At 37.1% G+C, this 17232-nt stretch overlaps 1 protein-coding gene across 3 annotated transcripts in view; it reads right to left on the bottom strand.

The window, feature by feature from the left end:
• Window positions 1-17232, bottom strand: part of EXOC2 (exocyst complex component 2) — a 285414-nt gene that overhangs the window by 121629 nt on the left and 146553 nt on the right. For all 3 annotated transcript variants that reach the window (XM_030314971.1, XM_030314969.1, XM_030314970.1), the window contains 4 exons: window positions 9217-9282; window positions 8891-9048; window positions 8369-8490; window positions 6897-6958 (listed from right to left, as the gene is read on the bottom strand). In XM_030314971.1, the coding sequence (XP_030170831.1) occupies window positions 6897-6958; window positions 8369-8490; window positions 8891-9048; window positions 9217-9282 (408 nt within the window). The remainder of the gene's footprint in view (window positions 1-6896; window positions 6959-8368; window positions 8491-8890; window positions 9049-9216; window positions 9283-17232) is intronic.

Raw genomic sequence — 17232 nt, 5'->3', positions numbered from 1 at the left:
ATCCCAAATACAAAATTTAACAGCACACCTAAAGGAAATAGAAGCAGAACAGCAAAGACACCCCAAACCCAGCAGAAGAAGAGAAATAATAGAGATCAGAGCAGAAATAAACAATATAGAATCTAAAAAAACTGTAGAGCAGAAAAACGAAACCAAGAGTTGGTTTTTTGAAAAAATAATCAAAATTGATAAACCTCTAGCTAGGCTTCTCAAAAAGAAAAGGGAGATGACCCAAATAGATAAAATCATGAATGAAAATGGAATTATTACAACCAATCACTCAGAAATACAAGCAATTATCAGGAATACTATGAAAAATTATATGCCAACAAACTGGACAACCTGGAAGAAATGGAAAAATTCCTAAACACCTACACACTTCCAAATCTCAAACAGGAAGAAATAGAAAGCTTGAACAGACCCATGACCAGTGAAGAAATTGAATCAGTTATCAAAAATCTCCCAACAAATAAGAGTCCAGGACGGATGGCTCCCTGGGGAATTCTACCAGATATTTAAAGCAGAGATAATACCTATCCTTCTGAACCTATTCCAAAAAATAGAAAGGGAAGGAAAACTTCCAGACTCATTCTATGAAGCCAGTATGACTTTGATCCATAAACCAGACAGAGACCCAGCAAAAAAAGAGAACTACAGGCCAATATCCCTGATGAAGATGGATGCAAAAATTCTCAATAAGATACTAGCAAATCGTATTCAACAGCATATACAAAGAATGATTCACCATGATCAAGTGGGATTCATTCCTGGGATGCAGGGCTGGTTCAACATTCGTAAATCAATCAATGTGATACATCACATTAATAAAAGAAAAGAAAAAAAACACATGATCCTGTCTATCAATGCAGAAAAAGCATTTGACAAAATTCAGCATCCTTTCTTAATAAAACCCCCGAGAAAGTCGGGATAGAAGGAACATACTTAAATATACTAAAAGCCATTTGTGAAAAGCCCACAGCTAATATCATCCTCAATGGGGAAAAACTGAGAGCTTTCTCCCTGAGATCAGGAACAGGAGTGGACAGGGATGTCCACTCTCACCGCTGTTGTTTAACATAGTGTTGGAAGTACTAGCGTCAGCAATCAGACAACAAAAGGAAACCAAAGGCATCAAAATTGGCAAAGATGAAGTAAAGCTTTCACTTTTTGCAGATGACATGATACTATACATGGAAAATCCGGTAGATTCCACCAAAAGTCTGCTAGAACTGATACATGAATTCAGCAAAGTGGCAGGATACAAAATCAACGTTCACAAATCAGTTGCATTTTTTTTTTTTTAATTTTTTTTTTCAACGTTTATTTATTTTTGGGAGAGAGAGAGACAGAGCATGAATGGGGGAGGGGCAGAGAGAGAGGGAGACACAGAATCGGAAACAGGCTCCAGGCTCTGAGCCATCAGCCCAGAGCCTGACGCGGGGCTCGAACTCACAGACCGCGAGATCGTGACCTGGCTGAAGTCGGACGCTTAACCGACTGCGCCACCCAGGCGCCCCCAAATCAGTTGCATTCTTATACACTACTAATGAAGCAACAGAAAGACAAATAAAGAAACTGGCCCCATTCACAATTGCACCAAGAAGCATAAAATACCTAGGAATAAACCTAACCAAAGATGTAAAAGATCTGTATGTTGAAAACTATAGAAAGCTTATGAAGGAAACTGAAGAAGATACAATGAAATGGAAAAACATTCAGTGTTCATGCATTGGAAGAATAAATATTGTTAAAATGTCGATACTACCCAAAGCTATCTACACATTCAATGCAATCCCAATCAAAATTGCACCAGCATTCTTCTCGAAGCTAGGACAAGCAATCCTAAAATTTGTATGGAACCACAAAAGGCCCCGAATAGCCAAAGTAATATTAAAGAAGAAGACCAAAGCAGGAGGCATCACAATCCCAGACTTTAGCCTCTACTACAAAGCTCTAATCATCAAGACAGCATGGTATTGGCACAAAACAGACACATAGACCAATGGAATAGAATAGAAACCCCAGAACTAGACCCACAAAAGTATGGACAACTAATCTTTGACAAAGCAGGAAAGAATATCCAATGGAAAAAAAACAGTCTCTTTAACAAATGGTGCTGGGAGAACTGGACAGCAACATGCAGAAGATTGAAACTAGACCACTTTCTCACACCATTCACAAAAATAAACTCAAAATGGATAAAGGACCTGAATGTGAGACAGGAAACCATCAAAACCCTAGAGGAGAAAGCAGGGAAAAACCTCTCTGACCTCAGCCGCAGCAATTTCTTACTTGACACATCCCCAAAGGCAACGGAATTAAAAGCAAAAATGAATTACTGGGACGTCATGAAGATAAAAAGCTTCTGCACAGCAAGGGAAACAATCAACAAAACTAAAAGGTAACCAACGGAATGAGAAAAGATATTTGCAAATGACATATTGGACAAAGGGCTAGTATCCAAAACCTATAAAGAGCTCACCAACTCCACACCCAAAAAACAAATAATCCAGTGAAGAAATGGGCAGAAAACATGAAGAGACACTTCTCTAAAGAAGACATCCAGATGGCCAACAGACACATGAAAAGATGCTCAACATTGCTCCTCATCAGGGAAATACAAATCAAAACCACACTCAGATATCACCTCATGCCAAAATGAACAAACAGGAGACTACAGATGCTGGCGAGGATGTGGAGAAATGGGAAGCACTGTTGGTGGGAATGCAAACTGGTGCAGCCACTCTGGAAAACAGTGTGGAGGTTCCTCAAAAAATTAAAAATAGACTTACCCTATGACCCAGCAGTATCACTGCTAGGAATTTACCCAAGGGATATAGGAGTAGTGATGCATAGGGGCACTTGTACCCCAATGTTTATAGCAGCACTCTCAACAACAGTCAAATTATGGAAAGAGCCTAAATGTCCATCAACTGATGAATGGATAAAGAAATTGTGGTTTATATACACAACGGAATACTACGTGGCAATGAGAAAGAATGAAATATGGCCTTTTGTAGCAACATGGATGGAACTGGAAATTGTTATGCTAAGTGAAGTAAGTCATACAGAGAAGGACAGATTCCATATGTTTTCACGCCTATGTGGATCCTGAGAAACTTAACAGAAGACCATGGGGGAGGGGAAGGAAAAAGAAAAAAAAAAAAAAAAGGTTAGAGAGGGAGCCAAACCATAAGAGACTCTTAGAAACTGAGAACAAACTGAGGGTTGATGGGGGGTGGGGGGTGGGTGATGGGTATTTAAGAGGGCACCTGTTGGGATGAGCACTGGGTTTTGTATGGAAACCAATTTGACAATAAATTTCATATTAAAAAAAAAAAAAGATGCTCAGTCTCTCTCTAACACTCCTCATTCATGTTCTCTCTCTTAAAAAGCAAACATAGGAGAGACCTAAACCTTATTAAACAAATAAATAATAAACAAACTTCAGCTGAAATAAGTCATAGTGAGGCAAAGTGTAATGTTCATTTCATTTCTTTTTTTTTAATATATATTTATTTTTGAGAGACAGAGTGTGAGCAGGGGAGGGGAAGAGAGAGAGGGAGGCAGAGTCCAAAACAGGCTCCAGGCTCTGAGCCGTCAGCACAGAGCCCGACATGGGGCTCGAACCCATGAACCGTGAGATCATGACCTGAGCTGAAGTAGGTAGCTTAACTGACTGAGCCACGCAGGCTCTTTTTTTCTGTTTTGTTTTGGTTAATGTTTATTTATTTTCTTCAGAGAGAGAGAAAGTGCTACCAGCATGAAGCCCGATGCAGGGCTCGATCTCACAAACCATGAGATCATGACCTGAGCCAAAACAAGAGTTGGGTACTTAAATGACTGAACCACCCAGGTGCCCCTATGTTACATATTTTTTTACCTACATCTGGCTAGACGATATAATGGCTGACATCAGAAGGGTAACTTTCTCTGGGTCATTCATCCACAAAGTTTAGTCTTCTAGCTTGTATGTGTGACAAACATGAAATTAGTTATTCTATGGTTCCAGTTTCTTACTATTATAGTCAAACTTTAAGTGAACTACAAACAAGTTTCTATGGTAAACATTTCAAAGTATTTTAAAGAGGTTTATCTATTATAATCAAACAACCAAAGTTAGATGTGGCAGCTACCAGATAAGCACTAACTGGGAGAGGGGGAAAGTGGCTTCTTTAAGACTGCATGGCTAATGGGGTGCCAGGCTAGGTCAGTCAGATCATGTGACCCTCAATCTCAGGGTCATGAGTTTCAGTCCCACATTGGGTGCAACGATTAAATAAATAACCTTTAAAAAAAAGAAGAAAAAAGATTGCATGGCTGTTATGTGACAGAACTATGGACTGAACCAGATTATGATTCCAAATCCAGGGCAGCACATTTTCCTCCATATCAGCACTGTTCAAAAGAAGTATAATGTGAGCCACAAACATAAGTCATATATATAATTTAAGAGTTTCCAGTAAACACATTAAGAATATTAAAAGAAAAATTGATTTCAATATAATTCAGGTTATGCAATATACCAAAATATTATATCATCATGTAATCAATAAAAAGTTGAGATATTTCATATTCTTTCTTTGTACTGAGTCTTATACAAACCATGTCTATAATGACTGCTATATTGGATATTGGACCATGCAGGTCTACTCTACGTCTCCTTTCTCTAAATATTTAGTATGACAGAATTAGCTATAGGATAGTTTGTATATAAGCACTAATAATTATGAAAAGTAGAATAAACCAAATAAAAGTAGTTTTTATTAAAAATAAATCCTTTAAAATATAATTGTATTTATTAAAACTAAATTTCCCTCATTTCAAACATGATTTAATTTACAAAAATTTGTAAGTAAGCACTGATGTTCTAAACCACATTGTTATATAAAGGTATATTTTAGTGTACTTAGGAGGGATAGGAGGAAAGAATTTCAACTTGTCAAAAATTTCCCAACTCCCAAAGTAAGACTGTCAATAGGAAGTATACAATTATTTCAAAAAGTACAGCAATTTGAAGAACTGAAGAAATATTACATGAGATCATTCTGTCTCAACAACCTCACTCACCGTGATTTTGTAAATTTGGGCAAGTCAAAACCATTTTATTCTAATTTCCTCACCTACTAAACAGGCAGAAACCTGACTGCCTCCTCCAGATTTATTTTCTCCATTTTTCTTACTAAGGTAAAACAGAAATTGTTGGGATTAGCAATGTGCTCTGCTAAGAAACAAAAAAAACAAACAAAACAAACAAAAAAAAACTGCATTTTTCCAGCCTCCACAGTAGATAGGGATGGGCATGTGAATCAATTCTAGCCAATTAGATGTGGGAAGAATTGTCAGCTATGGCTCCTGAAAAAGTGCTGGACTTTTCTCATGACAGAAATAAGGCCATGGTGGTTGGAAAGGCAATAGCATTCCTTTGATCATGAGGCCATTGTGAGACAAAAGCCACAATAAAGATCACAAAGAAGAAAGTCAGAAGGAGCCTTGTGTACTGATTGCATGATTAAGCTGCCACACCAGTCCTAATTTCTTTAATATTAGAAGAAAAGGAAATGCCCATCTCCTTTAAAGACCCTGGATGTTTTAGCAGCTGAATGTCAATTTAACTGACACACCCACCTACGGGATCATTGTGGGAATCCATGAAACAGATGTGAAAACATGATAAATCATGAAAACTATTTTCAAAAGTATTTTGATAATCTATAAGTCCCATCTAAACAGATGATGACTCTAAAATGAATAGACCATGTTTATAATTGCCTGCCTGACCCATGTATATATCTGGAGAGGTTAATTATTGTTGGTTTGTTTTATTTTGGCTTAGGGGTCAGCAAAAGAATTTTTTTTTCCCATTCTGCTTTTCTGAAAAATTCAAGTTACTGGGAAACTTAGAATGAAGCACAATCTATTTTATTTTTTTAACTTATTGTCAAGTTAGCTAATATACAGTGTATATACAGTGTGCTCTTGGCTTTGGGAGTAGATTCCCATGATTCATCACTTACCATACAACACCCAGTGCTCATCCCAACAACTGCTCTCCTCAATGTCCATCACCCATTTTCCCCTCTCCCCTGCCAGCCCTGGCACCAACCCTCAGTTTGTTCTCTGTATTTAAGAGTCTCTTATGGTTTTCCTCCCTCCCTGTTTGAACTATTTTTCCCCCTACCTTTCCCCTATGGTCTTCTGTTAAGTTTCTCAAATTCCACATATGAGTGAAAACATATGGTATCTATCTTTCTATGACTCACTTATTTCACTTAGCATAATACCCTCCAGTTCCATCCACATTGTTGTAAATGGCCAGATTTCATTCTTTCTCATTGCCAAGTAGTATTCCATTGTATATATAAACCACATCTTCTTTATCCATTCATCAATTGATGGACATTTGGGCTTTTCCCATAATTTGGCTATTGTTGACAGTGCTACTCTAAACATTGGAGTGCATGTGCTCCTATGGATCAGCACTCCTGTATCCTTTGGATAAATTCCTAGTAGTGCTATTGCTGGGTTGCAGGGTAATTCTATTTTTTTTTGAGGAACCTCCACACTAGTTTCCAGAGTGGCTGCACCAGTTTGCATTCCCACCAACAGCTGAAGCACAATCTATTTTAAAATGTAATACAAATAAAATACAGTGACACATGATGAAGAAAGAGCACGCTAAAAGAAATCCACTGCTTTTATTAATTTTTAAATATTTGTAGTGTTAAGCAAAAATGAGTCTAAAAAAGAAAACTTTAAGAAGTTTATTTTTCTGTTTCCAGAGATGATTTAGAATTACAATGCAAAGAACATATGCTCCCTATTAATAAAATTTGTCATTTATTTTGAATATTATATACATTAATCATTAATCATTGAAAAGTATTTAAACTTACAAGAGAAGTCAGTCCTTCATTATCGACAATCCAGTCTTCCTTTTCAGCTAATCTCTTTATTTCTGCAGGGAAAATAAGCACACAGTACTTTTTAATTTCTCATTGAACTTTATATAAATAAAAATCTATAAAGGTCATGGTTTTTCATTATTTTATATAGATTTGTTAAAAAAAAATGGAAGTAGGTAATAGGCATAAGACATATTTCTGGTAGACTCAAGTTTTTAAATGTGTATTGTTTTTCTGGAAATTTTTACTAAAACATTAATGTAAATAAATTTAGCCCCAATTGTAGACTGCTAGGCTAGGCTTAATGACAACTTTTGACAATGGTTTATTACTTAAAGAGGACTCTTGATAATATTCAATATGTACAAAATAAGCTACAAAATATTTTTTCCCAAAATATCTGATGAAAAATTTATATTGTTTTAATCCTATATACTTCTGATGACTGGCACTATGATTCTCACTTGGCTAAAGGAATCCTACCTGTCCAAACCTTTAGCATTTCATGCTGTCTCAGGTCCTTGTGGGGAACAAGTAAATGAATTCAGAGGATACTGCTGTTTCTCACCTGGATTCTACTCCTTTTCTGTTGACACAGTATATTTAGTCACCAATTCTTAGAGATGTGACCTTCTTACTCAAAAGTCTTGGTGACAGATAGTTATGGCGTATGTCATTTATAATGATGTTCTTGATTGTTTTCAACGATATTTAATATCCAGAAGGTGGCTTTGTAAAGATAACTTTGTTTTTTATGATTGTGTATACAAACTTTTTCCTGAAAATTCTAAAATGTATAAAGAAAACGAGCATCACCTATAATTTCTACTATGCAGAAAACTATTATTTACCTTTCTTCTGATTTTACATTCGTATTTCTAAATATTTAAAATGCACACACATTTTCAAAACTGGGATCATATGTTATATTCATTTTATACTATACTTTTTCTACTTAACATTTGCCATAGGAATGTTCTTATATCCTTAAATATTTTCAAATATATCCACCTTAATTTATGCATGGTCTGGCATCTCAAGTAAATAGATTTGAAAAGATATTCAAAGAAGGAAAAAAATGCCTGGGTGGCTCAGTGGGTTAAGCATCTGACTTCAGCTCAGGTCATGATCTCATGATGGGTTCATGGGTTCAAGCCCTGCATCAGGTTCTGTGCTGACAGCTCAGAACCTGGAGAGGCTGCTTCAGATTCCGTGTCTCTTTCTCTCTCTCTCTCTCTGCCCCTCCCCATCTCGTGCTTTGTCTCTTGCTCTCTCAAAAATAAATAAACATTAAAAAAAAAAAAAGAAGAAGGAAAAAATTCTATTGAGCAGCTACTGGTGATCTAAAATATTCAAGTTTCCATAAAAGGAATTTTCTCATTTTCAAGGATTAGGAGCTACAAAGAGGTGGGATATTCAGATAATCATTGTCTAGCAAATGTCATCAATTTCTCTTAACATACCTTCCGCTGTATGTTGCAATGTGACCATCACACAACGTACTCGGAGATCTAAAATGAGATCCTGGATAGTCTGTAACATGTCATTAGGAATTTCAAGGGCAGTCAACGATTCATAAGTAAGCCTGTAAAAGAGACACCACAAAACAAAAGTGAGCAGAGTGAGATCTCAAAGCAATTCCTGTCATCAGTTTGGCCACTCTATATAATGATGCATTATAAGCTACAATATTATATTGAAAGCAAGGGCAAAGTAAGACCATAACAAGAATTTTAATACAACAGTAACACTGAAATAATAAAAAAGATGCACATTCAGTAGGATATTCTCATCAAATGTAAGCAACAGGAAGGTTTAGGAGCTCAGGTGCTCTAGCACTGAGGAATATACTGAGGAAATACTAGAGGCAAAAGGACAGAGTAAAATTCTTTGTTGAACATGTTTTTCTTTTTTTTCAAAAAGGCAAAAAAAAATTTACCCCTTTTTAGAAGACATTCTTGTTAAAAAAGATATTCCATATTTACCTTATGGTCTGGATGACATGAGCAAGCCACTGTCCTGACAGCTCAGACTTTACCTCCCAGCCTCCATACTGCCTCACTCCACACTCTGGGATGCTAAGTGGGAGCAGAGCTCCACGGATCAACTTCACAAGACACTGCATTACTTCTTGAATCATTTTCTAGACAATGATGAAAGTAAAACTGCATTAAAAGTCATTAATTTGATTAAATCAACTAAAGGACTCTGCCTGAACAATGATGAATAGTTCGAACATAAAGTTTTCTAGCAACTTTGGTTGAGAAAATCCTATCTTGTGAAAAAGTCTACACGCTTATCCTTAACTTACCTTAAAATCATTTTGTCTTTGCCTTACATTCTTCGATCTTTCAATCTGGCCTGATTTCTCTGCAGTCTTAAAAATCAAAACAGCAAAATAAAATATATTAGTTATCTCTAGAAATAATGTATAAAAATAAGAAATCCTTTAGCAGCTGTATATAAAGAGAGCATTGTATACGGTTGTAACTTGATTAAAAGGAATGTATAAGACAAAATCTAAGTTTGTGACTTAAAAACAGACTTAATTAGAAAACCTTTCTTATTCCAACAAGAAGTTACTTATTCTCCTAAAACCTTTAAGTGCAATTCGTATAAATAAACCTAAGCATTAAGCTGAAATTACCTTTTCCGTAGGTGAATTTCATGTGCCATGCCCATCAACAATTTTATATATTGTTAACCCTAAATCATACCCAAGACAACATTTTCAACCTTATTTTTCATTAGCTGGTACAGAAGTAAAAGGAAGAGTAAACTCTGGATTAATGTCTAAGAATCTTAGGATATCCATTCCCTTCCCTTAAACATTTATAAATAAGCATTATATTTGGCATTTTATTTTTACAAAACTAAAAGTCACGATTCTTCTTTCAGGGATTTTACTGTCTAATTTAGGAGAGAATATATTCTAGAATCCTAGAATTAAATTTTTATTTGTTTCCTGCTAGCCGTACTTTCCTTTGATATTCCTTTCTCCTTAAAGTAATATTTGGAAGACTACACTGATTAAAACAGAAATCTATTCAATTGGATTTCATTTAACTTTTTATTCCCAAATTTTCTAACAACTAAATATTACCATATAACATGCCTGGGAAGGGCAAGCCTAGAAAACTTTCCAAATAAAGGAAAAATAACAAGATGGTATGATGTAAACGAAAATTCTGATAATTCATTAACATAATGCAAAATTATCCTTTAAAGTTGAAATGCTTATGTATTATTGGTTAGAGACATGTCAAAAGAACTTTCAGGTTAAGAACAACTGCATTATAGGGGCGCCTGGATAGCTCAGTCAGTTAAGCGCCCAACTCTTGATTTAGGCTGAGGTCAAGATCTCACAGTTTGTGAGTTTGAGCCCCACACCCGACTCCTCATTGACTGTGGAGCCTGCGTGGGATTCTCTCTCTCTGCCCTTCTCCCCCTCTCTCAAAATAAACTTAAAAAAAAAAAAAAAGATTATAAATGATTATGATACTGACATCAAGTTGATTTTAAAATACAATGTTATATATATCTTTTGTATAAGCTAGAGAAACAATGTATAGAGTTCATTATTATGATGAATATTACTAATGTGAATGACTAAAAGAAGGGTAAGGATTGCTAAATGTTTTCGACAAAAACCATCAGATGTACCTAATAAAAAGCGGTCAACATACATATACATACATACCTCTTCAGGCTCTGATTTACATTTATTTTACAATTTTATATTAAATTGTAGCTTTTTATCATTTAAAAACATTTTTTGGGGGGCGCCTGGGTGGCTCAGTCGGTTGAACGCCTAACTTTGGATCATGATCTCATGATCAGGAGTTTGAGCACTGTGTCGGGCTCTGTGCTGACAGCTCAGAGCTTGGACCCTGCTTCAGATACTGTGTCTCTGGCTCTCTCTGCCCCTCCCCCACTCGCACTCTCTCAAAAATAAACATTTAAAAAAAATTTTTTTTTAATTTTAACATTTATTTTTGAGAGACAGAGACAGAGAGTGAGCGGGGAAGGGGCAGACAGAATCCAAAGCAGGCTCCAGGCTCTGAACAAGCTGTCAGCACAGAGCCTGATACAAGGCTCAAACCCAGGAACTGTGAGATCATGACCTGAGTCGAAGTTGGACGCTCAACTGACTGAGCCATCCAGGCGCTCCTACCATTTTGTCTTTGTAGAAATGCACGTTTGCTTTAAAAGATAAAAGTTTAATTTTTGAAAAATCTAAACCTAAAATTCACTTCAGTAATGTCAATAAGCCAATTCCTAAAATTTACTAGGCAACAACACTCAAAATTCTTTGAACACCAGGATTTAATTCAGAAGCTGATGTTTTTGTCCCTTTATTTTTAAGACAAATGAGAAGTAATTAAAGTGTTTTAAAGCAACAGTGAGAACTGACTAGAGGGGCTGATATTAGGAGCACAGCCAGCCAGGAGGATGCTACACTAACCAGGTGAGCAATCACAGCACCTTAGACAAAAGAAGGTGGAGCATGAACTCCTGTTGATGGCTTAGCCACAGGCTTCCAAGGTAGAGTAAACTGATCATGGCAATTCTACTGGGTGTTGCAGTGAGAAAGGAGAGATGATGTCAAGAGTGACTGCCATCTGAGTCATGACTACTCAGGTTAAGTCCAACCAGCCTTGAATGTCTGTTAGCCTACTTTCTGTTTCTGTCAAGTGTGATGCTCTGATTCAAAGTAACACTTTGGGCAATATAGTGGCCTAGGTGTAGAAAAACAAATGAATGGCCACAGCCTTACTGAGGTGATGAATTAACTATTCTCTAAATACTGCAGTTTGTCAGGTCTTAGTCCTAGGCCCTTTTTTTCTATACACTCTCACTAATTCATTCTCATGGCTTCAAATATCATTTCTATGTAATGCCTTCCTATTTTGGATTCTGCACTCAATTCCAACATGTGTGGGTAGGGGTAGGGGCCTCCCCTTAAAAACAAGCAGTTTTCCAGATACCAGCTGTGAGAAGTGGCATGATTCATTTTCAGAAATACCAGATAAAAGCTGTGCTGTCTAGTAGCAAGAGGTTTACAACCTATTGGAAATGCGTACGAACTGCCCGCCAAAAATGCAGTCCCAAACCCTTAAGACACTGCACTTCCTGGTTCCTCTTCCCCACCCCCTCTCCATTTTGCAGGCTTATTTTTCGCAGGCTTCACAATAAGTATGCATCAGAGAACTGAAGTCTCTGTATCACCTCAAGGAATGTACATTTGTTCCAAACAGACTACTTTTTGGCCTTACAAGGGCATAGGTGACTTCCCAGTAAGGCTATAACCTCTGTAGTACTCAGCCAATGAGGAATCAGGAGAAGGACTTCATGCTAGGAGATAAACTGCCTACTGTAACTGCCACCCACTCTTGCAAAAGTGTTGATTTAAAGCCTTGCTTCACTGTGCTCCGAGTCTCTGCATCCCTCCTTTGATTGGGGCAGTGGGCTTATTTGTCACACCAGCTGAGTGTCCTACAATTCAACTCACTTCTGACACTCTCTACCTGGGAATAAAGTGAGATCCCACAGGTAAGGGCTTAGTCCTACAAGATTTGTGCCACCCCCTCCCCCTAACACTTAGATGCCAATTTCTTTTTTTTTTTTTTTTTTTTTTTTTTAGATGCCAATTTCAAGACCAGGTTGTTACCTGTACTTCTGACCTACTGGCTATATAGATTGGACATTCCCATGACTTGCTGCCTAGGTTCAAATAATTTGTTAGAATAGCTCATAGAACTCAGAAAATGTGTTCACTCACTCAATTACCAGTTTATTATAAAAGGATATAATTCAGAAATGGCCAAGTGGAAGAGATGCATAAGGCAAAGTATAGGAAAAGGGTGCAGAACTTCCATGCAGTCTCCAGGCAAGCCACCTTCCCTGAATTTCCAAAAATTCACCAACCTGGAAGCTCTCTGAACCCTGTCCTTTGGGTGTTTAAGGAGGTTTCATTAACATAGACACAACTAATAAAATCACTGGTCATTGTCAACTGATTCAACCTCCAGCTCCATTCCTCTCCCAAGAGGTCTGAGGGTGAGACTGAAAATTCCAACCCTCTTCCTCCATAGGTGGGTACAAAAGTAACATAACATAACATAACATAACATAACATAACATAACATAACATAACATAACATAACATTACTTCTGCATTCCTCACTTAGGAAATTCTCAGGGTTTTAGGAGCTCTATGCCAGAAACCAGAAGACCAAATACATATTTCTTATATATAAGCACAATGTCACACTTCCAAATTTATATTTCCAGCCCAAATCTTTCCTCTGAAGCCCAAATTTGAATATCAGATTGCCTACTTGATGTCTCTTCTTGAATAATTCACAGGAATTTCAAATCCAATACATTAAAAGTGGAAAACTGCATGTTCTTCAAGTCTTTCTGATGAGGGACTATAAAGCATGCTGAGGGCCAACACAAGCTAGTACACTCCCCACCCCCAGGAGGGACATATGTGATATTCCTCAGGTACTCCTGGATGCCCAAGAACAAAGGAAAGAAAAGAAAACAAATGGCTAACTGATAAAGATCACAGTCGTGCAGGACACAGTCTCCATCAGTTTACAAATACCTTAGTAAATTACAAGAAAAAGGCAATCTTATCAATAGCCTAATATCCAGAAACTTATAGACTCAAGTTTCCTGGAGCCCATAGTATCACCATCCCAACCATTCTGATGTGGGGAACAAATGCAAGAAGAAAAGGGCAGGTAAAATTAAATTTCTTTATAACCTGCAGCCCGCTGGCAAATACTTGGGGCAACACAAAGTATAACATTACTCCAGGAACTCCTTACTATCTATCTTAATGTTAATGCTTCGCTAGAGAGAAAAACAACCTTAGCTTGACAATAGGTAGGCCTTCAGTAATCTGTCAGTCTTCAGCACATGAAAGTCTCTTCCCGAAACTTCTCTTTTAACTTTACCTCTCCCTAGTACATGGTATATAACCAGCCATACAACAACCCCAGTGCAGCTCTTTCTTCCCACAGGCTTTAATAAAATCACTTTTTTGCACCAAAAAAGAAAACCAAAGATGGAGGCATCAGAATTCCAGACTTCATGATGTACTACAAAGCTGCAGTCATCAAGACAGTATGGTACCAGCATAAAAACAGATACTCAGATCGATAGAACAGAATAGAGAACCCAGAAATGGACCCACAAACGTATGGCCAACTAAGTTTTGACAAAGCAGGAGAGAATATCCAATGGAATAAAGACAGTCTCTTCAGCAAATGGTGCTGGGAAAACTGGACAGCAACATGCAGAAGAATGAACCTGGACCACTTTCTTACACCATACACAAAAATAACTAAAAAAGGGATGAAAGACCTAAATGTAAGACAGGAAGCCTAGAAGAGAAATCCTAGAAGAGAAAGCAGACAAAAACCTTTTTGACCTTGGTCGCAGCAACTTCTTACTCAACATGTCTCTGGAGGTAAGGGAAAAAAAAGCAAAAATGAACTATGGGACCCCACAAACCCCACTGTCACCTCAGAGCTTCATCATTTCTGACTTCATAAATGGCATACCTACTCACTCAGGGGTCGGTCCATTTGGTAGCTCTATGTTAATTCTTGTCCTTATCTTACTCACCGGATTTATCAGTAAGTTTGGTCAACACTACTTCCAAAATACAAATGAAATCCATCATTTTCTTTCCAACTCCACTAACAAACCTTAATCCAACCACCATCATTTCCTGTCCAGACAGCTTGAACAGCTTACCCACTTTGATTTTTATTCCCTGACAATTCATTCTTGAATAGGTAACCAAAGTGGTCTTTTTAAAACCAAAACTCTGATCAGGTCACTCTACCACTTAGAGTCCATGCATGGCTTCCTACTACACTTGGAATGTAAATCCCTTACCATGTCTGTACAACAAAGCTGTGTCAATTGGTCCCTGCTCAGTATACTCAGGATGTTATGACCTTCTGTTTTTCAAATATGCCAAACTCTTTTCCTTGGCTTTGCATGTGGCATTGTCTCTGCCTAATACATTTTTTCTCCCTGATTCTTCATGAGGTTGTTTCCTTCTCATGCTTTGAGTTTTAGTTTCAATATCATCTCCACAGAGAGATCTTCCAGGATCTCCATCCCACTACTGACATTCTTTATCTTAGAACCCTATTTCTTTTATAGCTGTTAGCAAAATTTAGGATAATTTTTAAAAAAATTTATTTTGGGGAACACCTGGGTGGCTCATTTGGTAAAGTGTCTGACTTCAGCTCAGGTCATGATCTCATGGTTCATGAGTTTGAGCCCCGCATCAGGCTGTGCGCTGCGCACAGAGCCTGCTCTGGATCCTCTGTCTCCCTCTCTCTCTGCCCCTCCCCCACTCATTTCTCTCTCTCTCTCCCTCTCTCCCTCTCTCTCTCTCTCTCTCTCAACATAATAAACATTTAAAAAAATTATTTTGGTTCTTTCTCTCCAGGAGGGGAGAGATCATGTTTATCTTGGTCATCTTTATATATATATATATATATATATATATATATATATATATATATTTCTTTTTTCAATTTATGCATGTGTGGGTTATGTGTACATACACGTATACGTGTGTGTGTATGTAAATCTATCAGTGCCTGGCACATAGAGTGTTCAGGGTATTCATGAAATATTTGGTGAATGAAGGATCACCTAGGGTTAGGGTTAGTGTTCTTCAGGACCTCCTGGGAAGTATTTCAGAAAGCCTGAGGGCCCTGAACAGTACTGTAATAATCTGAAGTTTTTCTTTAAAAAACTCAAAGTCCTGGGTCTCCACATGGCAGACTGGCCCTTTGAAGGGTATCTGCTAGGCATAATCCTATGATATACTCCTGAAAAGTCCAACAGACTTACTGTTCTCCTAGAGATTTAAGATATCAACAAAAGGGTATGCAGAAGTTTAAGAATTTCCTAGGGGTTAGGAGGACTACTGTAGGTGTGGAATTCAGATGTTGCTGAGGAGCCCTGTACCTACTGTGATGTCAGGAGGCACAAATGACACTGGAATTCTATACTGCAAAATCTAAGTTAAGGACCTTGTGATGGTTAAGTCTATATGTCAACTTGACTGCGCCCTATATTCCTTTAACATTATTCTGGGTAAGTCTGTGAAGGTGTTTTTGGATGAGATTAACATTTGAATTGGTAGGCTGAGGAAAGCAGATTGCCCTCCTTAATGAGGGTGGAACCCACCCAATCAGTGGAAGGCCCGAATACAACAAGAAAACTGACCTTCCCTCCAGTAAGGGGGAAATCCTCCAGCTTGACTGCTTTGACTGAGGACACTGAACTGAAACACTGGTACTTCCTGGGTCTTAAGCCTCTTGGCTTTCAGACTGGAACTACAACATATGCATTCCTGGGTTTCCTGCTTGATTACTGCAGATTTTGGGACTTGTTAACCTCCATAATCATGTGAGCCAATTCCTTATGGTAAATCTTTCTCTATATACACAGTTAGATACAGAATCAACATCCTATTGGTTCTGTTTCTCTGAACCCTAACACACGCTGGTTTAGTATGCTGTGGACAAAGGGATGAAGCTCTGAAATAAAGGCGCAATTTATTTCAATAATGAGTCAAGCCAGTATAAAATTCTAAGTATACTGATCAGTTGGTGACTTTCTAATTATATCTGTCACAGTACCTAATACTGAACTTTCTGTTTAATGCGCTAGTTATTTCATAGTCCTTCTGTGAAATATTTTTAAATCAAAGAAAAGAGTGAAAAGCAATTTTTAAAATTTGATTATTTATCAAAATTAAAACTAAATTTTGCCCATCAAAGAGGTATTAATGAGTGCATAATGGCATCTAGTAGACAAAATAATCTGTGAACTTTAAGGACTGGTCTCCAAATATATAGAGAGTGGAGGGGGACAGGAATTAATTGTAAGGCATACCTCTTAAAATTATCAATTAAAAAAGTTACTTATTATTTTAATTTGATGAAGAGTCAAATATCTTTAACATACTGAACTATATAATTTTTGCCCTATTTTTAAAAGAAAATCTAATTTGGGAACATAAAGTGCATTTTAATCTACATTTTATGAGTTATGCAACTCAAAAAATGTCAATTACTAATGTTGAAAATTATTTGGATGCTTTACAATTTTTCATTCCAAATTATACTATATTTAAAATATGTCTAAAGGTGAGATCTCAAGCTACTGTTAACCATTTCTTTAAAAACCTTAACTCTTTCCTGCACACACAGACCAAAACTACTTTGTGGTGAGACCAACGGCTAGATTTCACTGTTTTGATTCATGTATGTTACTTCAC

The sequence above is a fragment of the Lynx canadensis genome, chromosome B2 (genome assembly GCF_007474595.2).
Source record: "Lynx canadensis isolate LIC74 chromosome B2, mLynCan4.pri.v2, whole genome shotgun sequence".
NCBI classification, from domain to species: domain Eukaryota; kingdom Metazoa; phylum Chordata; class Mammalia; order Carnivora; family Felidae; genus Lynx; species Lynx canadensis.
Note: the sequence above shows the minus strand (reverse complement) of the source record. Positions and strands in the feature narration are given on the sequence as shown.